The 27554-nt window shown below is 37.5% G+C and overlaps 1 protein-coding gene across 5 annotated transcripts in view; it reads right to left on the bottom strand.

The window, feature by feature from the left end:
- Nucleotides 1–2642: 2642 nt before the first annotated feature.
- Nucleotides 2643–27554, bottom strand: part of LOC129723857 (neurogenic protein mastermind) — a 269520-nt gene continuing 244608 nt past the window's right edge. For all 5 annotated transcript variants that reach the window (XM_055678317.1, XM_055678319.1, XM_055678318.1 and 2 more), the window contains 3 exons: nucleotides 19607–19952; nucleotides 7698–8642; nucleotides 2643–7639 (listed from right to left, as the gene is read on the bottom strand). In XM_055678317.1, coding sequence (XP_055534292.1) covers nucleotides 6957–7639; nucleotides 7698–8642; nucleotides 19607–19952 — 1974 coding nt within the window. In that variant the 3' untranslated portion in view covers nucleotides 2643–6956. The remainder of the gene's footprint in view (nucleotides 7640–7697; nucleotides 8643–19606; nucleotides 19953–27554) is intronic.

Below are 27554 nucleotides of genomic sequence, written 5' to 3'. Positions count from 1 at the left end.
ATGTTAATGGTTACTCAAAGATGCGCGAAAACATATTTTCCATAACCTATCAGTATTTTTAAACCTTTCTTATGCCCTTTTAGAGAAAATTTCAACGAGCAAGAAAAAATTTTTTTTTTCTAATTGATGCTTGTGAATTGTTACTGAAGGACGCGTGAAAACATATTTCCCATCACCTATTAGTATTTTTAAACCTTCCTTATGCCCATTTAGGACAATTTTCGTTTTGTTTTCATTGGTTTCAAAACTTACTACAAAATTTTTTTTGAAGCAATTTATAGCCCAAAAACAGTTGCTGTATCATTTATTTTCAATTTCAATACATTTTGAAAAGTTATGTTATATCGAGGTAAAGTTACGTTAAATCGAGGTTGCCTTATATCGAGGTATGACTGTATCAGCAAAGCGGCGATGTCTCAGAAGTAAGCTGTAAATATTACAGAAGTATATTACCTGAAAATATACCGCAATTTTCAAATATTTGATCCTAAAATCACTGCTTGAAAACTAGACTTGATAACAATTGTAAGGCTAAATTGTGCTCGAAAATGGTTCATTTTTTAAACTTTTTTAATAATAGAAATACTTAAGCAATCTTAATGAAACCTTCTGAACATCATCAAAAGAAGTTGTTAGATGATGTTGCTACATATTTGATACAGTTTTTTATTCAATAGTCGGGAAATCTCGCATATGAAAAAATGGTCCGATCATGCTGCATTTTTTGACTGGTCCGATCATGATACAACACCCTACTTTGTTATTTGGTTAGAAATATTGAAAACTTCAAAATTCACAGGGTAGTGAAGTTATTCGTATTTCTCGAAAAGTTAGAAATATAACTTGGTTTGGTTCGACCTAACACCGACCATGTAAAAAGTAAATGTATTTAGGAATATTTCCTCAAAATTTGAGAATTCGTTAATTGAGTAGAATAATTATAACTTGCAATTCTAGAAGTAATTTAAAAGAAAATAATACTAATACAAAAAAACTTTTTTTTGGCCTAATACTCTGAATTTCACTTGCAAGTAGAACTCCGTGAAATTTATATAAACTTTAGCGTTAGAAAAATATCATTGGAATGTGCAAACAGAAAAAAAAGGTGCGTTATTTTCAAACGAAATAATCTGAAATGATTTTTGTTGATGATTATAACATTCTTAAATAATCGAGAACTTACAGACAAAAATCAGGATCATCAATTTCTAGAGAAAATGTAATCATATATCCCTAGCCTTTTAGTCAACTCCTTCAAATTTTGAGAACAATTTTTTTCACAAATATTACTCGTCAAACGAAAGAATAAACAACGACGTTTATGAACTTTTCATTCCTGAAGCAAGGAAGATTTGAGTAAATCTGAAAAAATCAGTTAGGTCTTTCGGTACGGTAACAGAGCTTGTAAGGAGCGAAAAACCCTCGAATACATGAGTAAAAAATCCTCGGAATAGCGCTAATGAATAATAAGATGATTTTTTGACATGCTTACGATGAATACAAAACTAAAAGAAACCAAAACTCGTACTGGCTAGATTGTTTGATAAAGCAGCAAGAGTTGAATATTTCAAATATGTATCTGGGCACTCACCAGAAAAATTAAAGGAGCGACAACACTGATATTGTTTCGAAAATCTTTGGCGCGTGCATTAAAAATCTTCGTCACATGACAATCTTCATGTTGATTAGACATTCTGATTAAAATATAATTTAATAAAAATAAAAAGTTAAATAACAAATAAAGTTTTAATATCGATAGAAATAAATCTAAAACATGTCGCCTCCAGGGTTCAAAACCTCAAGTGTAAGTCTATCTAGGTCACCTGGTCTACATTACTACACAACCTCACGCCCCTGTATGCAAAACTTCCACATCAAACATTACATCAACAAATCAAACCATCGTTACAATTCCCCGCCGGTGTTATCGTTTTCATATCAAAACAATCTCCCATCGGGAGAAACTTGGGGTTAGGTTAAACCGCTTTGTGATGCAACAGTATACAATGCAGCAACGAGTGGGAAGAGGAAGGAGTGCGCTGGAGACGGTGCTCACATTGAAGATTATTGTTTTCAATGATCTCTTTTGCCGCATCCAAGTCAAAGTATGTACATATGTAAAATGGGCGTCGCCTGATTCCCACAGCCTTGGTTCCCGGTCGCGACACGAAGACGCAGGGTGGTAGAACAACATAAGCTGTTATGACAGCCTAGCAGACAGCCGCATAATGTTGGTTGACGGGTTCCTAGGAAACCCGTCTGACTATCTGGGACATACAAAAAAAAAGCCAATTGATGTAATTGGCGGCCAACACCACCGTAAGTGAAGGCCGCCAGTTAAGCCTTTGGGAAGAGAAGATCGACGCTGTTTAGAAGGTCGATCTTCTTCCCTGCATGTCTGAGGGGACGTTGGCAGAGTATGCAAGTTCACATATTTAATTATAGATTCGGGATCGCATAACTAACCTAATTTTAAAGTACCGGTTCCTATGTGGGAATTTGCTACGGTGAGGTCAATAATTTAAAATGGGTTTAGATCAATGCTAAAAATAATTTGATTTGGTTGCTAGAAAATAATCCAATATTCTGAGTGAGCTTTCGGAAGTGTTTTCAATTCTCGCGGAAAAAAGACATACCGGCAATTGCATTAAATTATCTATTTTTATTATTTCTGGTTTCTTGTTCCAATAAATTTTTCTGGTTGTTCATGTTTTTGATTTGCCTTTGTTTTTTTTTCTTAATTTTTCTTTTCTCGTCAATGAATGATTTTCTCCGCTTAACTGTTCTTACTTTGCCAACCGTAAAATAACCATATGCAAAAGTATATACATCAATGATGGGGGAAAAGGGGGGAAGAATCCTTTGAAATATATGTATAGGCAAAATATCTGTTCGTAAAAAAATCTCCACCTTGCGCACTTTTGCTGTCGAATCGGAACAGCTGATCGCGAGGATTCGGCTGCGCCGATCAGCGACAGATTAAATCATTGACCGGATTGCTTAAAAGACGTTTGAAAATGTACACAATCGAAACAACTGAACCTATCGCACTAATAATAATTATATCAATAAAAAAGATGCTATCAAAAATATGTATATATATTTATAAACGAGTTTTTAACATGCTCGATTCCCGATCATACGCTTGTTTTTTTTTCTTAACATGCACGCTCTCATCATTCTGGCAATTAGAGTAACTAATTTTAATACCGAGTAGGTTTTTTTACCTTCTGTACAACACAACTGAAAGCGATGCGACCCTCTCTCTCCAGGGGGGGGGGGGGGGAGCACGAGGAGGCAAGAACTGAATCTACTTCTTGAACAGAAGAACATTAAATCTTTCGGGTATACTTTTGCTTTCATCGTTCGTATAGAATATGTTTGTAATAGTTTTTTGCTTGTTCAATGTTAACCTCTTTCAGTAGAAAACCATTGCTGGATTCTACTGTATAACATGGGTGGAAACTTGAGAAGGGAAGGAAGGAGAGGAAGAGTTAGGTGGTTTCTGCTAAGTGTTTAATTCTACATTCACTAGAGAGAAGGGGAAAGGGGGGGGGGGGTTAATGCCACGACGAGGACTTGAGGGTGCTAGTTTATCAATGCCAATGTCACAGTTTTAAGCAGCTCCGATTTTCCAATGACAGAGACGTTCCTCAAGTTTAGTACCAATAATGCTGTAATGTTATTATTTCTACTAGTACCGTCCGTGTTGCGATCTGGATTAATGCCTGACCGCTTAGTTGCTGCTGCTCATATAAACGTAGCTTTAGGTTACAATTTAATTTAGGCGTTTTTTGTTTGATATTTTAGGGTAATAAATAACTGAATCGCCCATCCACTCTGGCGAATGGGCGATTTTAGTGTTTCGTTTCGATTTAAATACTTACAAATTACACAAGAAGTACAAAGAAGCTGATGTGTGTGTATGTGTGTCTGTATAAGGGTGCGTTTGTTTTTTCAACGCATTTTGTTTTTATTTTGCTACTGTCATATGCCTTCAAATGCATTTTCTTGTTTCATTTTATGTGTTCAAGTAAGAATCTTTTTCTACTGTGGAGCAGTTGGTTTTCCGAGTATTCATTACAGATTTAATTTGATTTTGTTTTTTTTTTTTTAACATTGTCTCTTGTTACAGTGTAACTTATTTAAGAATGACTGCGATTATGTCTGTTTTTTTTGCTAAGTAGGGACAAGTTGCAATATTTTATGCTATTGTTTTGCCAGATTGGATGAAGACTTGATTTTACTTTTGGTTCTACTGTTTAATAAGGTCACAAAAATGGGAGAGAAAAGTGCTTAGTTTCAATGTTGGGGCATCTTACTTTGTTTCAATTGTTGCCCGCTTTGTGTTGAGCTTTTCTGATTATCTAACTTTTCTAAAGTTCACCATCTTAAACTTCAAGTTGAATGAAGTTGGACTCCGTATTCAACTCGAGCTGAATGAAAACATATCTTGAATGAAATATACTATAAAGTTTTGTTTCAATTTGTGGTAGATACTACGAAGTTTACAGGATCAGCTACTTCGAAGTACAACTTCAACAGAACAAAAATAATTTCGTCATCAACTGAAGCCTACGGGAGGTATAAATTAAGTTATGAAAATAGGACGGTTAATTCAGTACTCAGAGTATTTTGTTTTGCTGATTTCGTGCTCTAAATTATTAGCATCCCCATATTTGATTTCTGTGATATATTTTATTTCAAAACGGTTTTTTTTTGTATGTTTGCATTTTTTCAAAATGGACGATTTAATGATTGTTTCAGCTAGAAGTGATAAAAACATTTTTTTTAGGACAGTGAGACCTAACGTATTTTTAAAAATGTTGTTCATGCTTTTATTTTTAAACTGCCTTTGCTTTTGTTTATGCTTTTACGAGCACCTTTAATATATCAAATTTCTATCTCTTATATTTAAAAAAATATAAATAGTTTTGTATGGAAAATTCACTCAAGTCGTAATTTTGAATTTGTTTGTTCTACTTCTGAATAAATAAAAAATTATTTATTCACTAGAGCATCTGTCACAACTTTCTCGAAGACACTGTCTGTCTATCTCACTGTCTTAAAAAAATTATTATACCACTCCTAGGTGATTGGTCACTAAATCGTCAAAAGAAGCACAATAAAATACAAAGACTTTTCCTAATAAAGTATATCACTGAAATCAAAAGTTAGGACGCTGTTGATTTAGAGTATGAAATCAATGTAGTGCTTCAATTTTACTGGTAATAGCAAATGTTAGAATATTTCCAATTACTTCGAATATAATTTCCCGTATCTTACTGAAATTTTTTTGATTGTTTTGAAATTTTTTTGAATTTCAGGAAAAACATTTCATGAAGAGAAACTATCAGAATTGATTGGTAAGTACCTAACAAATAGTTTCCTATTTCCAAAAGCTGTTAGTGCACGAAAGATGTTTTGTTTGAGCGCTAAAAAAAAACTACATAATCTAACTAAAGTTCATATTATTTGTTTATGAAAAAATAAAATAGTGTTGAAATTCTACCTTCTCTTTGCTAATCATGTCGTGTTCAGCGTTGTATCAAAATATCGTAGTCACTATGTATTTATGACATTCATTCTTACTCTTGAAGATTGAAAATTGAATTGAAAAACCATCATTTCAGGTTATTTTTTCTTCTAAAAATATAAAGTTTTAGTTGCAGCAAATTTTTGTCTGTCACAAATTTGTACATTATTCTCCAAGAAAATAAAACGCAATCAAATTGCTCAAAGTTCATGGTACCAACACTCAACACTAAACAATAACAATAAACAATTGGAACGAAAAATCTAAAATGCCCTTTTGAAAACCACCACTTTTGCTCCCCAGCATTTTTCAATTGATGGAGAATTTTAGGTCGCACTATTTACGCCTTCGCATATACGATGTATTAAATAGCATGTGTTTGTTAGTCTGATTTAACGCTACGCATTGTTTTTTTTTGGATTTAGTAAGATTTTTACGGTAAGATTTACTTTTCCCTAACCCGCCCGTTCCCGGGCGCTTATTCACCTATAGTTTCGTTTCTCATTTAGTCAGTAAAATTAAACGTTTTGTTTTTCTTGTTGTTGTTCCATTGTTGTATACATGATTTTCTATCTTTGCTACAGTCAAAATTTTCCACTACCGTTTCGTAGACTTTTCCGTCCGCTTTAGAATTGTTTGCTAGGGCGCCCCCACCTTTACATTTAGGGGTAGGTGTGTGTGTGTGGGCACTATAGCATTGCACGAGTCTGCTGTGGCTTATCGGTATCACAGTAGGCCACGCTGAGATTTGCAAGCGTTAATCCAAAAAATTAGAAAAAAACGGAAATAAATGGCATTTTTCTGCACGCACGTATAAATGGCGTGCTGTCAATTCATAGTAAGGAATGTTGCCTGACGCGCGATAGACGTTTTGTTCTTGCGCTACTTAACTAACAACCTAGCAGTTAGAGAGAGTTTTTACTGTTTTCAGTTCGACAACGCTTCTTAGGGGGTATATTTTTACATGATTTTCAATAATTTTTTTCTTGTCTCTTTGTAATAAATTAATAGTAACGTACAACAAAAAAATGTGTTGCCCTTAAATACTAGAGGGTATATTCTGCTTTGTATATCTATTGGTAAAAGAGAAAACTAACCGCTAGAGGCTTTAACGAAAGCAGTGTGTACCAACAGCACAAAAAATTATTTGCTATTTACAGAATTGTAGTAGCCTAACCACCAATCAAACGGATCGGCTACTTGTTTTTTTTTTTGTTATAAATGTTGATTTGTGCTGTTATTAGTTTCAATAAATAACCACTTTTTTCTGCCGCAATTGTTTTCCGTGCTTGCATGTAAGCTTGGCTTCACAACGCACCAGTGTGTAGTGAGAGGCATTGGAAACGAGCCTTACAGGCCTTCCGTCTTAGCTTGTTGTTTTCAATCGGCACTAAATGCAGTTGAACGGAACTTTACACATCTACAGGATGTCCTGAATGTTAAAATTATCATTGTCCAGTGAGCTGAGCAGATCCTGGGCGTTAAACTGGCTCGGATCGCCCACCGGTAGGTTTTCGAGGAACTCCAGGCTGAAGTCTGTGTTTGGCATGACAGATGAGTTGCTGCCGGTGCTATTGTTGTTGTTGTTGGGTCCATTTGGACCGCCGTTGTTCTGGCTGTTGTTGCTATTGTTCGGATTGCTATTACCGTTGTTGCTATTGTTATTACTGTTGCTACCGTTTCCATTTGCGTTACCCCCACCACCGGGACCTGGTCCTCCACCAGGACCGATGCCAGGATTGTTGAACGAATTCATCACAGATTGTTGCTGCTGGTTTGCCTGCTGCTGCTGCTGGATGGCCATCGACTGCGTTTGGCTCATGTGGATTTGGCTCATTTGCATTTGGCTCATCATGCTCTGCTGCTGCATCATGTTCATCTGCTGCATTGGGTTTTGACTCATGCCCCCACCGCCGCCCATTTGGCTTTGCTGATACATGCTCAAGCTTTGCTGCTGCTGTTGCTGCTGACGCATCAATGCTTGCTGTTGCATCTGCAACTGGGTCATACTTCCTCCGGGACCACCTGGGCCAGCCGTTGGGTCCATTCGGCCACCAGGGCCACCGTTCGACATGACCAGCGGATTTCCTGCACCTCCAGGGCCTAAAATTTAAACATCATTAGCCACACTTATTACTGCAAATTACCATCACCAACTTACCACCTCCGAAAGCTCCTCGCATATTGCCGCCACTTCCAGCAAAGCTCATACTCTGCTGCTGAGACATAATCATGTGTCTCCATTCGGCTTGTTGGGAACCCATTGGCATACCTTCCGGACCAACTTGTACGTTAGGAGGTCTCTGAACAGCACCCGCTCCTCCCATACCAACTGGTCCACCTGCTCCTCCAGCACCAGGTCCAAATCCTCCGAGACCTCGTGGACCTCCGTGACCATGCTGTTGCATGTAAGCTGCATGCTGCACCCTCATCATTGGGCCCGAAGGTGGGATCGGTTGTTGTGTGATTCTTCGCATCGCCGGAAATCGGCCACTGGAAGCATGCAGTATTTGTTGTTGCTGTGCTGCTAACATTGCCGCGTTCGGATTACCACCCTGCTGCGTCGCTTTGTAATCCGGAGGCGGAGGCCTGCCTCCAACGGCCATCTGCTGCTGCATAGCTTGCGCCCGAATCATTTGCTGTTGCTGCATGTAGCGCATTCCCATCGCACTGGCAGGACCTCCTGGTCCCATACTGTTATGCATCATTTGTCCCGGACCACCCATCGAATTAGACACCATCGAGCTCAGACCGCTAAGACCACCGTTAGGACCCATTCCCATGCCGCCCATTCCGAGGGGAGCATTCGGATTCTGCCCCATCGGACCAGCGCCACCACCCATGGGACCTCCATGGGGCATTCCACCGGCAGAAATGCCAGAATTTGGTACACCGGGTTGTGGTCCTTGTTGTTGCTGCTGCTGGCCTTGCGGGTTAGGAACACCGGGTCCATTGGGACCGGATTGTTGCTGCGAGCCTGGCTGACCCTGACCGGATAGACCTCCGGGAACATTTCCTTGCTGTTGCTGTCGTTGCCGCAGTGCTTGCTGGGTGAAGTTGATCGTCTGCGACTGGGACACGGTGTACTGGGATTCCAGCGTGGAACCTGGAGAAGAGATAAAATAGAGATATGCATACACTGTTTGCTGGTAGAAATAAGTTAGCTACGATTATTCTCATTTGGGCATGAACATTTTCATCACCATTTGAAGCGACAGAAAACTCATGACAATACATACAGATTTTACACATACACTTTCCATTGACACCCAAAGTAGAGATTCCGTACCAGAGGAAGAAAAGCAGCTCTCGACAGTGGATTTCCGCTTTCCTGTATCCATTTTATGACTACCATCAAAACCACATGTAACTCTGCTTTGCTCGAGCACCCCCATCCTTGCTGCTAATCTACACTCGCCAAGCCGCCTCCAATGAGCGAGTCCACATTTTACCAGTTCAATATCAGCACCTACCCCCCGCCCCACCCCCACAAAAAAAAACAGTCTCAACAGGACTCTCCACCACCAAGAAGCTTCAACATTGTCTAGCGCCAGCCCAGGATGACATGCCATCGGGCGGAAATCTATTAACCTAAAAGCAAACGCTTGCCGTGCTCTGTTGCGTTATCCGCTGCCGCTCTCTGTTGATGCTTCCGCGTGCCGCTGCGGCCGTCTCGTCGTGTTGTGGAGGAGAAAGCAACTTACGCTCGGTGAAAACATGTGACCATTTAATCTTGGGCCTGTGGTGTCTTTAAGCTTTGAAGGTTTTCAATTCAAATTAAACCTATTTTGGTTTGATTTTGTTAGATGAAACTACGTGTTATACGGGTAACGTAGAAAAGGGAAAATTAAAATGCTTATTGGTTTCTCGCAGTAGTATAATCAAATAATAGCTCAAATGTACAAGTTCTTGATAACGAGTGTGATAAATATTAACACAATTTCATTAATACTAATTGGTCTCACATCCTAGCAAAACTTTTGGTGTAAATACCGGTTGTGCAACGAATAACTGTCATGCGAACCATTAAAGCACTCAGTTGCAGTAGCTTGACTGTGAAATTTTTTCACATTTTTTTTCTGTATGGACTCATCACTGCGACAAGAAACATCGCTCTGGTGTTTGCTGTATTCCGCACTATTATTATTAGCAAAGCACTACTAAGAGTAAGTAACATGATAGTTATAATTCACACAAGGTGTGCTTCCTTTTCACGCTTACGATTCCGAGCCTCGTTGCCTCCAGTCAATATAATCGCCAATCGCAATTCCTTGGAGAGGGTTCAACTGAATGGCCCTCTGACCAGTTTTATTGTAAGAAGGATCTATTTTTGTCAAAAAATATTTGTCGAGGCTTTGTAAAACTCAGCATGAAGGATTGATGGGGTTGATGGGGAGCTTGAGAATAAATCCATGCTTAAGTCTTAGTCCTAAGATTCTACTAAGATTCGAAACAACGGCCACCCACTTATCAAAGCGGACACTGTAACATTGCGGCTACGAAGCTCCCCGTGAAAATGATATAAAATCACTTCCGTAGTGCGACTGCTGTCATTTGTCATCTGCCTACTGACGCATACGGTTTGATAGGTTATCTTTTATACTGAAGAGTTCATTTGTGATGCCCTAACGGCTTGAAAGCAGAAAACATATCAGCAGTGTACCAGCATTGATGTGAATGAAATTCCGCAGTACGAATTTCAGAAAGAGTTGACATTTTGAGTTATATTTTTTTCATAACCAAAACAATTAATCACATATCGTCTTCATTATCCTAGTAATTTTTTTTTTCACACAACATTTATTTGACACGGCAAATTATCCTAGTAATGTACTTAAGTACTAATCTAGGATGCTATGCGGATCCGAGCAGTGCACAATGGTCCAGAAACAAAAATTAAGGGGAGATTCGAGCCTAAAGCTCTATAGCAATATTTTAGAGAAAAACTTTCTTCTACAAAGTTGTTACATATGATAAAGCGCTTATAGAAAAATTATCAAAAATTAAGGTGACCAAAATTTTCGATAAAGTTAAGTATCTAACCTTTTTTATCTTTGAAGATAGAAGAAAAAGTTGTTCTACAATGTTATAGCTCCGTTAATTTTAAGTGACTTTGTAAAAACAAGTTTTCCTCTATCTTTGAAAACATCCGATTTATAAAGAAAAAAAAACACGTTTTGCGCTCTAACTTTTCAATTTTCATTTTTATCTTGAAACTGTTTTTGAACGACTTTTAGGGCTTTTTGAGAGAATCAGTCTGCAATGCTGACATCGTGAATATCTCAATTCTACTCAGAGTTATTGATGTTTCATAAAAAAAATATGCGTTTTTCTTTGATTTGTCATTTTTTTGGGGCAAACATAAAAAATATCAATGGTCAAACGGCTGTGTTCGATGTATTTTATTTTCGAAAATTCATAACTTCTGCACCAATTGATTGATTTTCGATCTTTTAGGATCCAATTAAAGGTAATTACTTCTAGTTTTAAGAAAAAATACCAAAAAAATAAACCTGTTTGCTTCTATATGCATATTATGCATGAAAATATTGAATTTTTTCTCATGTTTTTAAATTGAATTTACTCAAATTAAAAAAAAAACGTATTTTTCAAAATTTCTCCATTTATAGAGTCAATTGTTCCCTTCAAATTGAAACCAAAAGATATTTTTATATATATTATATTTTTATGTTTGCCTCAAAAAGAATGACAAATCAAAGAAAAACGCATATTCTTTGATGAAAAACATTAATAACTCTGAGTAGAATTGACATATTCACGATGTCACGATGAAAATCCCTAAAGTCATTCAAAAACTTTTTCAAGATAAAAGTTAAATTGATAAAAGTTAGAGCGCAAAATGTGTTTTTTTCTATATAAATCGGATGTTTTCAAAGATAGAGGAAAACTTGTTTTTACAAAGTCACTTAAAATTAACGGAGCTATAACATTGTAGAACAACTTTTTCTTCTATCTTCAAAGATAAAAAAGTTAGATACTTAACTTCATCGAAAATTTTGGTCACCCTAATTTTTGATAATTTTTCTATAAGCGCTTTAGCATATGTAACAACTTTGTAGAAGAAAGTTTTTCTCTTAAATATTGCTATAGAGCTCTAGACCCAAATTTCTCCCTAATTTTTGTTTCTAAACCATTGCACAATGGTCCAGGAACCAAATTTAGGGGGAAATTTGGGTCTAGAAATAAATCTGGGTGCATTTTTATGCATAATGTATAAAATTATTGAAATTTTCGTCTTGTTTTTAAATTGAATTTACTCAAATTTAAAAAATAACATTTTTTCAAAAATTCCTCCATTTATAGAGTCAAGTATGCCCTTCAAAATGAGACCAAAAGATATTTTTTATGTTAGCCACAAAAAGAATGACATACAAATGAAAAACGCATATTTTTTTATGATAAATATAAATAACTGTGAGTAAAATTGCGATATTTACGATGTCAGCATTGCAAATTGTTTCTCTTAAAAAGCTATAAAAGTCGTTCAAAGACAGTTTTGAGATGAAACTTGAAATAAAAAAGTTAGAGCGCAAAAAGTGTTTTTTCAATATAAATCGGTTGTTTTCAAAGATAGAGAAATTTTTTTTTACAAAGTTACTCAAAATAAATGGAGCTATAACATTGTAGAACAAATTTTTCTTCTATCTGCAGAGATAAAAAAGTTAGATACTTGATTGCATCGAAAATGTTGGTCACTCTAATTTTTGATAATTTTTCAATAAGCGCTTTATCATATGTAACTTTGTAGAAGAAAGTTTTTCTCTAAAATGTTGCTATAGAGCTCTAGACCCAAATTTCCCCCTAAATTTGGTTTCTGGACTATTGTGCAGTGTGACAGATATTCGACAAGATTCGTTAACACAACTTACAGACACAGCATCTGTTTATAGACTTCTTTTTTTGTTGCTTTACTAAGGTGGCTTTTAGTCCCAGGCTGGTTCGTCACTGTAATCTTTTTAGACTTCAATACGGTGTGCGATTCAATGAAACGCAATGAGCTGTATCAGAATGTGCTTGAATATGGTTTCCCAATTTAATTACTGGTACGTGCGACTTTCGACGGTTCCACATCAAGCGGAGGAGAGCAGATTGAAGCGACTCCATTATCACAAAGATTGACATGCTTCTAGATTTCGCGGATGACATCCAAATCATTGGTGTTAATCGTACACGCAAAAGTTGGAGTGTGCGTAACCACATCATTTATGAGCGAAATTTACTGATTAAAATTGGAACCAGCACAACGCATGTGCGTTGAGCATAACGCATCTGATGTTCTAGCGTATTTTGAATGTATTGCGCAGCTCCAAATCACTACACTTATGAAGCATCAGCCGTTGTTCAGAAGGTTGGCATCGTTAAAACAGTGCAACCAGCAATCAATACTGATAAGTTGGGTACTGACTCCATTGAAGAAATTATTGTCTGATCGATTCACTTTCATAAATCAAGTCATTTGAAAACATCATTCAATCATTAACAATAAACAAAAACATGAGATTAGTCCAAAACATTTTGCATTTAATTATGACTCTGGTTTCATTCACATGCATTCGGTTCTACGTTACTGGCACCAGCGTCAATAACTTCCGCGGCAACAAGGCTCGCTATTGGCTGTTTCGGTTGCTGACGATTTTTAGGGATGCACGAGCCGTTGATACACCGGCTCGCGAAAGTAAAGAACGGTTTTTTGAGCGCCTCGAAACTGATCGTTCGCCCGAAGCCGAAGTTTACCGAGACATTACGATTTTTGTGTATATGATACATATTCTGATTTTGATCTCTGTCAATGTATTCCTTGTACAACTTTTGCATTATGCGTTTCACGCATTGATTGTGCGAAGTCAGAGCAAATTCTGTGCGAATTGAAAGGACTCATTGGATGATTAAAGCTTGAACTTTTGCGTGTAGCGGAAGTGGCGAAAATTGAACTCACGATAAACACTACCAAAACGAAGTACGTGTATTCCCACGAAACTGAATAATTTTCATTAGCAGTGGTATTATTTGTAACTCACTTGTAACCTCATTTATACGATTAAAATAATTTAAAGTTGAAAATGTCACTAAAAACTATAATTCTGCTCGGTGCAAGAAGTGAAGTGACCCATAATTGTAGTAATGTAACATTTTGCAGTGCACAATTGTGGGTTAGTCCATATTTTGGCTATTTTTACTACTTCTACATGATAATGCATCAAGACTAAATAAAATAATTTATTATCAAGCTTTTACAACAATAAAACAACTTGCATTATGGGTCATTCCATACGAAGTGTACATGCCACTTGGACACGACCATCACGGATTTGGCTCAAAGCTGGGGGAATTGTTCATCTAGGTTCACTATGAAAAAATCCCAATTTTGGTGTCGATTGGAATACCTCCCGCTCTGTGGAACCCCCCTCTTTGTGACAGTCAGGCAATTTTTGTTCAAAATTCCGTTTTTCTTTTTCTTACAATTCATAGATGTAGGACGTCCGCAAAATACTGATAGATGATTTTTAAAGAAAATAAACCAAGGAATCCAAAAAATATAATTTTTGACTGGAAGTGTTGCCGGATAGATTATTTTTGTATTTGAAAACTAAATTCACATTTTTCGGCAAATGCAGCCATTTTTATTTTAAATTTGATAATTTCATCGTGTTCCTTAGATAATTTCACGTAAGAAACAACTATCATCCCGAGGTAATATGAGCCAATCTCGAGATATAACATTTTTACGAAAATAGTTGTTAATTTCGTAATTAATTAATTTCATAGTTTATAGCCGTAAGACACTCAAAAAATAGTGATGAGTGAGTTTTGAAGAAAATAAACCAAGGAACCCAGAAAAAATATTATTTTTGACCGGAAGTGTTGCCAGATAGATTATGTTTGTATTTCAAAACTAAATTTGCATTTTTCGGCAAATGTAGCTGAGTTTATTTTAAATTTGAAGGTTTCATCGTGTTTCTCGGAAAATTTTACGTGAGAAACACTTATCACCCCGTGGTTTTATAAGCCAATCTCGAGATATAGCATTTTTACGAAAAACTAATTACAAAGTTCAAAACCATTTTCTTCAAAATTCACTCATCACTATTTTTCGGGTGTCTTACGGCTATAAACTACAAAATAAATTAATTACGAAATTTACAACTGTTTTCGAAAATATGTTATATCTCGAGATTGGCTCATATTACCTCGGGATGATAGTTGTTTCTTACGTGAAATTTTCCAAGGAACACGATCAGTATTTTGCGGACGTCCTACATCTATGAATTGTAAGAAAAAGAAAAACGGAATTTTGTACAAAAATTGCCTGACTTTGTCACAAAGAGGGGGGTTCCACAGAGCGGGAGGTATTCCAATCGACACCAAAATTGGGATTTTTTCATAGTGAACCTAGATGAACAATTCCCCCAGCTTTGAGCCAAATCCGTGATGGTCGTATCCAAGTTTATTTTTTTCCGTGATCACTTCGTGTGGAATGACCCTTATGTATTTTGACGATTTTATAGACTAAATGATTTTGGATGCCGATTTACACGCATCAACTGCAGTGAAACTTATTGTTAATCGGAAGCACACATCAGAACATAGAGATAGATAGTAAAACATTCGTAGTTGATAATTTTCATGATTTTATATCCATTTTTGAACATTCAGACAACATGTTGACTGACCCATAATTGTAGAGGGACTATGCATGGAGGCTGGCAAAGAGTGTCGCAGGTTTACGAGCGTTGCTGCTGCGGTGTTGATGGACTTTCTATGTGGTTGATGAACTTGTTTATTAAGGTACACTCGTAAAGTGGTGAACCATGAGGTGAAGAGACGGGTTGCGGCAACGAATAGGGCTTACTATAGATTTTGTAGCCAACCTACATTCGCGCGAAATTTGCACTCTACAAGACATTGATCCTTCCGGTGGTGCTCTACGGACAAGAACCGTGGACACGGAAAGAGACCAATCAGCGAGCGCTCCTGGTTCTCGAGCGTAGAATTGTGCGATCAATACTCGGTGACAAACAAGAAAATGGAATTCGGAACTGCACGAAGTATATAAACAAACTGATACTGTCTCACTGATGGGACACGGCTGGCCACGTGACACATATGGAGGTTGAACGACCGGTAACAAGGTAGACAAAATGATTGAGACAAGCAAAAATATGTCAGTTTTAAAATGACCATAACTTTATGAAGAATGAATCCATTTAGACGAACCAGTTCATTTTATTTTACTGGCAAAGTTTTGACAGTTTTGTTTGACTGTTTTTGAGAGCAAGATTTTTTTTGTTTCTATTTTTTTTTCAAATGCAGGGTCTCAAATTCTGTTTTTTTCAATATTTTCAAATCAATGTTCAGATAAATTTCTAGAAGTTAGTCTTTGACAACCTTTCTCTATTTCGCGAAAATATTTAGATATATTGATTTGTAAGAAAGATTTTGAATTATTTCAATCCTTTTGAAATTTTGAGTGTAGATAAATTTTCATTTGAAAATATTTCAAATTTTAGTATAGATAAATTTTCATACATTCAATACGTGGTGTTGATGCTGAGGTTGAGATAGATAGAGAACGATTTGAAGTGGTTGACGAATACGTTTACGAATACGACGAGTTGCAGCTGCGAACAGGGCCTTCTACGGACTACGTAACCAGCTAAGGTCCCGTAGTTTGAAACTCGCACTACACTAGCGCGTATAGGATGCGTATAGGTGGCCCTTAACGGACATGAAGCATGGCCACTGAAGGGAGCTGATCGACGAGTGGTATACAAACATACTGATATAGTGAAGGTAATACAGCGGGGCAGGCTTCAGTGGGCTGGACATGTAGCCAGAACGCCTGACGAGAGAGCCGCCAAAACTATCTTTAGTAGAAAACCAGGAAGAGGCCGTCGACTCCGTGCTATGCCTCGCACGCGGTAGATGTGCGCGGTGGAAGAAGATGCACGATCCGCTGGTGTACGAGGAGACTGGAGAACGGCTGCCCAGGACAGAAGAAGCTGGACATTTCTAATTCGTTCTGCCTAAGACCAACAAAGTAAAAATAAAGCAAGTAAATTTTCATTAGAAAAGTTTTCAAGGTTGCTTGGTTCAATAAGGCGTTGTTTATTATGAGTGATTTCACTCATCTTTTTTCAAATGTTCTTTATTAACTTTGCTTGTCCTCGAACGATCAGAAACTGATACCGGTTTCCGACGCCGTTTGGAAATGGGGACCCATGGGGACTTTTTTCGAGAAGACGAGACTTTTCAGTCTTACCGCTAAACGATATTCGAAGATCATTTTTTTCATTCTTCTCATTCGCACTCTATTATTTATCTTGTGAATCCAAACAGTTGTAAATTTGAGGATTTCAGCGAAGTTGTTCAGGAGGATGAGGATTTCTGTAAGAGTAAAATTTCGTTCTTAACCTAAATTTTGGGGGGGGGGGGGGATGCAATACTCAGTGGAGCGATTCCAAAATTATGGCAGACAGGGAGTCATCGTGAAAAACAAGCCAGACACGTGTAAATTTGATCGGCAAATAAGCCATGACTTATAAGGTAATTAAAGAACTCATCCTTAAAAGTAGCGATTGCCAAAAATTCGCTGCCGATATTTCGCCGCGACCGCGCCACTAGGAGAATTAATTCGTGTTTTTATATTTTTTATATATCTTAGAAACGTGATATTACTGAAATGCTTCGCGTGCTAAATTCGAGAGTAATAAAATCGACAGGTCTCTGTAGCAACTTCTGGAATCTAAAAATCGACTTTCTGTGACTTATAAATTTTTGAGATGAGGGAGTTTCCCAGCATGTAAGCTCCAACATAACTTTTGAGTGCCTGAACCGGTTTCCAGCTTTCTAAATTAATTCGATGATTTTAAGGTCCTCTGTTATGTCTGAACGCCGAAAGTTAATGTCTAAAACATAATTTATGACTATATATGAATTTACGATAGTAAAAAGCTGGGAACTATTTAAAAACCTTTGAACTGACTACATTTTCATCATAAAATTATCTCAACTTTCGATAACATTACTTTTAAAATTTTTGAATTTATACTTTTTTAAATTTCAAATCATTTGGTATTTCACTACTCAAATGGCCATTTGAAATTTCACAATAGAGTCTGAGGTGATTCTCTCATGTTGGGTGGTATTTGGTCTTATGTCCTCTGTCGCGGAATACCGGATGTCGCTAATTAGGAATTCGAATTTACGTATGGAGTTGCCACCAGCTTCTGCGTAACATCCTAGTTCCGGGATATTCCTGTTGATAACGTTGGTATTTGGATATTTTAGGCTATTTTCCAAAGATCGGAACTCGCCATCTTGGAATTGCCTCTTAATAAAAAAAATACGAAAAACGTTTAAAAGAGGTTTTCGAAGTAAAATCAATTGTTCATATAGCTTCGGGCCATCCATAAAAACCGTATGTATTCACGAATTCAAATATTTATTTTCAATTTAGATAAAAACCTATGCTCAAAAGAAACAATATTCGATTAGGCTAGGAGCCGCGTCATTTGGCAAAGTTAAACAGCGGTAAATAAACTCAGCTTTTGAGAAACTAGATGAGACTGTCAATAAAACAATAAAAAAATACGCACAAAAAAGAGTGAAACAGATTACGTATTTTCATACATGCATGCTATAAGATGTTATCTGTATGTTCCTTCTCTCGATATTCCTTCTCGCCAATTTGGCGAAGGAGCGATCCAATATGTATGTATCCAATATTCAAATTGTCAGATATTTCATTCCCAAAATCTAAGCATAAAAGAAAAATAATGGTCCCTTTTCAGCATACGTAATTTGTACCTGTTAATAAACAACACCGAATTCTCTCATACAAAATACCCACACTCAGTTTTGGAAAACGACAAAGTGGCGAATCATTCTTTCAACCTATTGCTATATAGTACAGTCTTTCAAAAATCCTATCCTCCGAACCAGAAAAAAAGCTCCCTTTCGAACAGAAAAAAAGAAAACCACCCCAGGGCAAACTCCTCACGCGACTGCTAAGCACCGCAAAAGTGTAAGTGTTAGGAACATATTGGCTCTCGTATCAAAACCAACCTTTACTCTACTCGACTCTACTGAGCTGAGCTGTGCTGCAATGGTATGCCCTCCCGAGGGATGGATACGATATGATCTTCCCATCCATCGCCGCCCCAACCATCAGTGGTACCACCAGCCGCCACAAGCAAAACTTCGGTTGGCGTTCGGCAAAAGAATGATGTGCCAGTTTTTTGAGTTTCCACCACCAATGCCTAAACCACTACACGAATAAGAAACTGGTTAACCGCGCGCCGCACGGTATACGCATGCTCGAGCACCAGTCGAGTCCAGTCCGAAAGAGTTCCGAGAGGGGAAAATGAGTTCCCTCCGGCTGGCTGCGCTCCAAACAAGTCAAAGCGATTATATGCGAATCGGCAGTGAATCGGTCGGAATGAAATGATAATAATTTTGGACAACCGAATAATGAGTGGATAAATGCGTGTAGGAATGGTTGTTGTGAACTTTGGGAACGATTCCTCGTACGCGCCGTTTGGCAGAGCATTCCGAGAGAAAGCATGAGAGAGAGAAAGAGAAAGGAAAACGGAAAGAGAGCGTCATATCATCGGTGGGATGAATTGTGGGGGCGAACACCGAGGAGTTGAGTGGTATGAAATGTCATGAAGTTGAAAATGCTTTTGGAAGAGCTGAAAACGAGGGCTTTTCGGTTGTTTGGCTGTTGCTATTTGGATAGGTGTCAGGATAGCGTGGTAAACGTGGGAAAATGCAGACGTGTGCTAGCATAAGCGGTGGGGCCTGAATCATTTTCCGAAACGAGGAGGGTTGGAATGAGTTTTCATTCGAAAATGAAGAAAATGCTAATGGATTGCGTTGTACACGGATTGTGTGGATAAGAGCGCGGGTGGTTAAAATGAGCGACACTTGCTTTTGTTCGAACAACAAGAGGGCCACCCTAATCTGTTTGAAAATATCGATTGCAAATCTCCAGCGTAGAGAGCGGATTATTGTTTTTGTTTACTCCCTCCGCGCGCGGTGTCTTCTTACCTTGTGAGTTTGGAGGTGCCTGATTTGGTTGTTGTTGCGAGTTGTTTTGATTGGGTCCATTTGGATTGTTCGGGTTTCCGTTCGGGTTATTTGGATTGGGAGGCTGCTGCTGTTGTGGACCGTTGGGGCCACCACCATTCGGTGGTTGCTGCTGCGATTGCGGTGGACCACCGGGGCCTTGCTGCTGCTGCTGTGCGTTCTGCTGAGATTGTTGCTGGTTTGATTGCTGTTGTTGGGCGTGCTGTTGTTGTTGATGTTGCTGGCTGAAGAATACACCTTGTTGTGCTGCTACCGAGACTCCACTCTTGAGATCGCCACTCAGATGCAGATGCTGGCCGGCGGAAACCTATTAATTTGAAATGTAACAAAAACAATGATTAGTTAGAATGTTAAAATCGTGTAATACTCCTAAGGTAATTATAATAGTGTAGGCTTTCAATTCTCAAAAACAAAAAAAAAACAAATCAAATTTGTGTTTATTGAATATAGGAACAATAAAACAATTTCGCCATTAACTCACAGATCAATAATGAACGTTTAAAAATATCAGGTAAAAATTGTTACACATGAAAAGGTTAATTTTACTGTTTTATACTATTCAGTAAAGCCATTTTTATCAACCTTAAATAGAAACACCCATGTTCTTAATCTGCGGAATACGTGTGTTGAGATAACGGTATCAATCATTTGAATCGAATAGTAGCACATTTCTGTGCTCAGCTCTGGTGGAAGCAGTAAGTGTATTATTTTTCTGCGAGCGGTAAAAACACAGCAGAATGAAGAAGTTCGGTGTGAAAAATTGCTATACGCAGCGATCATGCTTTGCGAGAAGTGAGCGGTGAATATCCACTCTGTTCTTTCGACATATTGAGGAGAATATCAAGCTTGCCGGTGGGTAAAAATTTTATCCGATTTTGTCGACCAGTATTTATTATAAAGGGTGATTTTTTTGCTATTTGGTTTTTCGTGTATTCAGATTTGACAGTTCACGCGGGAATTCTGACAACTGTCAAAGTCTAATGTACTCAGTTTGGTTTGCCATTTCACCATTTCACCAATAATCGAATTTTATTACCAAAATTCGTCCTCTGTGAAAAATGTTTTTCGCGCATTACGACCATTTTAGGTCGATTAAGACCTACTGAGCAAGCTATTCAAGCTATTGTGACGAAATTTCAAACCAGTTTTACTCTGTTGGACATAAACCCACCAACACGTTTACATAGAGTGCGTTCAGAAGAAAATATTGCTGCCGTATCAGCCAGTGTAGTGGAAGACCGTGAAATGTCAATTCGACGCCGTTCGCAGCAATTGGGCTTGTGTTTTTCGACTACATGGAAGATTTTACGAAAGGATCTTGGTGTAAAGCCTTACAAAAATCTCGTACAAGAATTGAAGCCGAACGACTTGCCGCAGCGTCGAATTTTTGGTGAATGGGCCTTAGAACAACTTGCCGAAAATCCACTTTTTAACCGAAAACTTGTGTTCAGTGACGAAGCTCATTTCTGGTTAAATGGGTATGTTAATAAGCAAAATTGTCGCATTTAGACCGAAGAGCAACCAGAGGCTACAAGAATCGCCAATGCGGTTCACACGCTGGAGGCATCATTGGTCCGTACTTCTTCAAAGATGATTGAAATCGCAACGTTACGGTCAATGGCGCTCGCTATCGCGCGATGATTTCTGATTTTTTTGCCGGAAAGGAAGAGCTGGGTCTTGTTGACATGTGGTTTCAGCAAGACGGAGCAACGTGCCACACATCGCGCGAATCAATGGGCATATTGCGGAATGAGTTCGGTGAACAATTCATCTCAAGGAATGGACCGGTGAATTGGCCGCCTCGATCATGCGATTTAACACCGCTAGATTATTTTTTGTGGGGCTACGTTAAGTCTCTCGTCTATGCGGATAAGCCAACAACAATTCCAGCCTTGGAAGACAACATTACACGCGTTATTCCCGAGATACCAGACGAAATGCTCGAAAAAGTGACCCAAAATTGGACTTTTCGTATGGACCATTTAAAACGTAGCCGTGGCCAACATTTGAATGAAATTATCTTCAAAAAGTAAAACGCATAAACCAATTTATCGGCTCAAATAAAGATTTCATACAGTTTTGCAATTTTTATACCTTTTATCATCTTTTATATGAAAATTGTTTTGTAATTCGAACCGCTCTCAAAAGTGATCTATAATTGTGTATTTGAGGCCTAAAATAAACATATTTCCTGAGAAATATTTGCAAAACATGGAAACAATGACTGAATTAACTGAAGAATTACATGTTTCTATAATTAAACGTTATAATCTAGTTTTAAGAACGTACCAGACATGATTTTTTTAAAATATTACATCTTCTCAAGTGTTCTGGGGGGACAATACATTATTTTAGTTCAATAAAGATGTTTGTAACTCTCTTCAAATCTTATTACGTTTAACATGCTGTTTGTACTGCTAATACTGCTTTTATTGCCACTTTCATCGTCGTATCAATTACTAACACTTCATAATTTTCTAATTATTATACTTATATTTTTAATTCGTGTCACTCGCTCAATAAATTTAACTATTTTTATTATTTTTTTAAATTGAAATTAGATACTTTTTCAAATTGAAATACAATATGTATACGATAAGATCTAAACATAAAAAAATGCAGCTCTTTACGTCTGATCCATATAGACTTCTTGAGTAACAATGTTGGTTTTATAATAGTTGTTTAGTGCTTAATACAGCCAAAAAAGCACCATAAAACTTTTATAAAACCAATTTTGTTACTTGGGTTGGAAACTACTGAACCGATCGGCGTGAATTTTTTTATATAGGGGTTATAGGGGCCGGGAAAGGTGAATTAAATAGTTCGAGACCCCTTCCTATTCTGGAAGGTAGGGGTCCCATACAAATGAAACACAATTTTCTGCACGTTTCGAGAACTAACCAAGTAAATGGAAGCGAGTTCGATATGTTAAGGTTATTGGAAGCAAGAAAAATTTCCATGGTAGTTCAACGCCCCTCCCTCTTCCGGAAGAGAAAGCTCTCATGCAAATGAAACTCAAATTACTTTACAACTCAAGAGCTACTCGAGTAAATGGAACCAAATTTTGCATGTGGATGTTTTTGGGAGCAAAAAATATGTTTATGGTGGTTCGACATTTCCTATTCTGGATAGGAGGGCTGTTTCACAAGTCGAACACAAATTTCTATGGTAGTTTAACATTGTTCCGCACTCTGAAAGTAGAAGAGGTTTCTCAGACAAATTAAACAAATATTTCAATCAAAAACTAACGGAATGATGCACAGGGGCCAAAATATCGACTTCAAACGCCTTTTTTTATTTAGGATGGAAACTTCCGGTTTCTGGAAAATATCCGAACATGACCGCATACAGGGCTAGTAGCGAACTTGGAGCAAAATAATAGTGACTTTAGTGACTTTTTTCATTGAAATAGTGACCAAATAGAGACTAAATAGTAACCAAATAGTGACCAAAAACATATAAAAAAGAGGGTTTTGAAATTTATTGTTGAACCATAAATGAATTAAATTTTATCTGAAATTTATGTCTTTAGAACATAGGATGTGCAATGATTTGTTTTCATAGAAAATAACTAAAATCTGTATCATAATTTCACATTGAAATGGTTGTAATAACACCTTGTTCAATATATTCGAATACAACTTTTCGAGTTATAAGTATTAATGAAAGTACGTGAACGAATGTATGTTCTCTCGAATACGCATTGGTGTGTTGGTGGTCTGTCAGTTGTATTTAGTTCTTGATGTGCGATGTAACAAATCCAGAAAGTCGTAGTAAAACGATTTTTGGTCAGTGACTGCCCTTGCACAATATTCAAACATCTCAAATCTTGTGAAGCTAGGCGATATTTTGTTTATTAAACCATCGAAAAATACAAGGAAACATTCTCTTTGGGGGATCGTTGAAAATTCTGTCGGCCACGATCTGCAAGGATGCCGCAAGTCGTAAAATTCTGACTGTTATGAAGAAGCGTGTCCGGCGAAATGATAGCGTTCAGTTAGTAATTCCCACCCATTTGAGTATAACTAATGAATCGGTCCACAATATTTTGGCCGATTCTTTGAGAAAAAGAGGCTCGATAGAGTGAAAATGATAATTTCACAACTCGCTGTTCGCGAGTTCATTGTTTCTAATGAGAAATTATTTGGCCTGAAGTGTTACTGGTTACACAAAACAATCGAATGTGGGCAGCAGCAAGAGACAACATTTCAGAGTTCTAAAGTAAAACGAGTTATCCGAAATGGCTTAACAGGATGTTTCTTTTCGTTCGCGGTCACTAGTCTCAACGTTTGTAAGTTTGATCTAAAAGTGAGCTTGCTGAACCGATCGTCAGCAATCTTTGTTTACTTTTCGCCAGCATACCGTGCTGCCAGTATTGTGAATGATATTTACAATTAACAAGAAAGTAAACTTAGAGGTGTATACTTTTACTGGGTCATTACATAAAGGAGTGTTCCTCGATTGCAGAGTACAGCTTTAGTGATGGTGTCGGGAGCAATTTGCAAACGAGTAAACTTCCTCCGATTTCATTTACAAAGACGCCGAATTTAATGCTGTTTATTATAAAACGGTAGTTTTGAAAAAAAAAAACGTTACCCCGTGTCTTCGAAAACTCTTCAGAGCTAATTACTATATGTTCTAGCAAGACGGTGCATCAGCGCATTCTGCGAATTCGACTCGATAGGGGCGATTCGAGGGAGTTTTTGAATAGAAATAAATTGCCGTTAAGTTCACCTGATCTCAACTCAATAAACTTTTTTTACTAAATCTCCAACTTGTTAAACGGTTAAAGCGGTTATCCAGAAAATCTGGGAATCCGTGCCGCCTGTGACAGCTTCGAAAAGTGTTTGAAGTTGGTTAAGCTAACTAAGGGAGGAGTTTTTCAAAATATATTAAAAATAGCATTGTTCGTTCCGAAAATCTGCAAAAACAATACTAAGCCTGTTTGTCCCATCAATGATTTTCCACGCATATTTAACCCACTTGACATTTTCTAATCAAATTCGTCCCACTAAACACTCGTTTGTTTGGTCTGGAGCATGGGACAAATATGCGTTGAACGGGTTATCATTATGGAATTTAGAAATGGTATCTGGTAAACACCGGTAGGTTCGGATGATTGAAAGCAAAATCCTACGAATTGAGACCTCAACACGACTTAGCACAATATAAGCTCGTAATTTATGAATCCACTTCAACCAGGAGGAACAGTTGATTTGAGACAAGCAAATCAAACTACAAACGTAATTTCACGCACAACACTGGTTTAAGACGCGAGTAGTTTGTAGAATAAACCTTTACATTCCTTTGCAGCTCTTAGATAATTCGTTCGTAACTATTCTACACTGTTCACTTTGATGAGAAATTTGAAAACATTGCCTGGCATGAGACTTCTATGATGGAAAAGTTACCAAAAATGCCTTACAAACCGAACTGTCCAAATATTCTGTAAATGAGAAGCAAGCTTTCTAAAGTATGTTGCAATACAACAATAGTTAAATAAATACATTTAAAGCTAAAAAAAAGACTTTAGTGACCATTTTGTCGTAAAATAGTGACTTTTAAGCGTGAATAGTGACTTTTTAGTGACTAGGCTCAAAATAGTGACAAAGTCACTAACTAGTGACTCGCTACTAGCCCTGCCGCATATCACCTAATTGGGGGTTTCCGAAACCAGAATGACGCTCAGAGGCCTGAAATTGACTCCAAATGCCATTTTCAAATCCAAAAAGGCGAGTTCCGATTTCTGAAAAACAGCGGAAAGTAAAATGGATATTTCCGGAATCGTAATGATACACTGAAGCCACAAATCAACCTCAGACACCATTTTGAATTGAGAGATGGCAACTTTCGGTTTCTAGGAAACAGTCCAAAATGGCCGATTTCCACTCAATATAAGTATCTCCGGAACCAGAATGATGCACAGAAGTTAAAATTTTGCCACAGACACCATTTTGAATTCAAAGGTGGCGATTTCCGACGTTTGGAAAAACAGCTGAAAATGACCGAGTACTACCAAATATGGGTATTTCTAGAATCGAGGTGATTCAAAGAAGTCAAAAGGAGAGGATGTTTTCACTCCGATGAAACCAATTATTTCAAACGATTTGACTTTTTTGTATGAAACAAAAAAGTAGACTCTGTTTTTGTTGTCTAATTATTTGCTGCCATGCGGTCGTCGTTGTTCTTTACTGCAGTACTTTTTGTACTGCAGTACTGCACGATTGAGATGAAATTTTACATAAGGACTTTTTTCTAGAATACGTAGCTTTCGAGTCTCACCACCAGAGATGTTGAAGAAGCTGTATATGAGACACGACCGCAAAGTTACCGTAAAATTAAAAAATCATGTATTATGTCACCGTATAGCTAGTAACAGATGGGACATACACTCAATTAGAATTAGTCAATTTAATTGTCTGAAGCGATCAACTTAGTAATTGCGTGGTAAAAAGCAAAAAGTAAAACCTTGGTTCTACATTCCGATTCGGAACTTGACCTTCTGTTTATGGTAGACAGACTTCACCGCCAACTGCTTAGTGTACAGGACAATTGCGGGCTAGCACGATAATCCTAATTGCGTCTTTGATCGATCTCATCGATCTTGGTTTCTGAACTTTCGGCAGCTTTCTGATTCCGACAATACCTGCATTATTTGGTCATTTTATATGCTTTTTTCCAAGAGCCGAAAGTAGCAACTCTGGATCAAAATTGCATCTGGAATCGATTTCAATGATCTGGGAATCGTCGCGATTCCAGAAGTACTCATATCAGGTAATATTTGGTCATTTCCGACTGTTTCACGGAAACCGGAAGTCACCGTCTTGATCTTCAAAAAGCGTCTGGAGTCGATTTCGGGTTTCTGAATATCATCCAGGGTTTCGAAAAAAACCTTATTGAGATCCAGTCTTGCTTTCTGCTCAGATTAGTCAAAGACTACGTTTAAAATAAGGGTTCAAAATTTTTAATAGTACAATTGCTAACAACATAAAATCACAATTTCCGAGTTTTGGTGGACGCTTAGCTAATGTTCCAATCGATTGCTACGAGAATAAAGGAAATCCGTTGAAAACTGACTGAGCTATTGCCATTTTAAATAGGACAATTTTCGTGACGCCCTCGATGTTGTTGGTATCTACATCAAAAATACTTTAGTATTATTATTTGATTTCGCATCATTTTAGATTGCCATTTACCGATGTGTGGTCTAGTATTCTTGTTATTCTTCGTTCCGCACACACTACAAGCAAAACGAGACATAACGATCATAGCTACCGGCACACTCGCAGCTGGCCATATGGCTGAAACTATTAAAACGTGACTACTGAGAGTTAAACTTTCGGTTGAGCGAGTGAAACAACAACAATAACAAATCGGTTATAAAGTTAAATCGTTTATATACTTTAGCGTCGGCTGTGTTGGGGAAGAAGGTCTTGTTTCAGCTTTTATCGGTCAAAACATGCGTTCAACAAGGCTTCAATAGTATAATTTTTGGCATCACAAATTCACAATTTTTCCGTTCGATTGCTGGAAATCCGTTGAAAACTAACTGATTTTAAAGTATTTGAATGTGGAAAATATTCGTGACGCTTCCGATGTTTTCTGTTTTTGAATTTATAGCTCTATATAGGTTACCGTAAAACGTAATTCAACGTCAAAAAATCTAAAATCTAATCTATGCGCTCCGAAAATAAAAGTATGTAAATATCTGCACACATTTTGAGAAAGTCTGCGCAAACACAAGAAGACTCTGATAAAAATCTGCAGGAACTATGACGAACTCTAAAAATCTACATTTTGCAGACAAATCTGCATTTCTGGTCTAATTGAAACTCGAAAAGTCGATTAACATTGGCACCCAGCTGTCCATGTTATGGGACAAACAATAATGTTGTTCTCGATTTGACCA

The sequence above is a fragment of the Wyeomyia smithii genome, chromosome 2, assembly GCF_029784165.1.
Source record: "Wyeomyia smithii strain HCP4-BCI-WySm-NY-G18 chromosome 2, ASM2978416v1, whole genome shotgun sequence".
NCBI lineage: Eukaryota > Metazoa > Arthropoda > Insecta > Diptera > Culicidae > Wyeomyia > Wyeomyia smithii.
The sequence above is the reverse complement of the archived record's forward strand: the minus strand, read 5'-3'. Positions and strand labels throughout refer to the sequence as shown.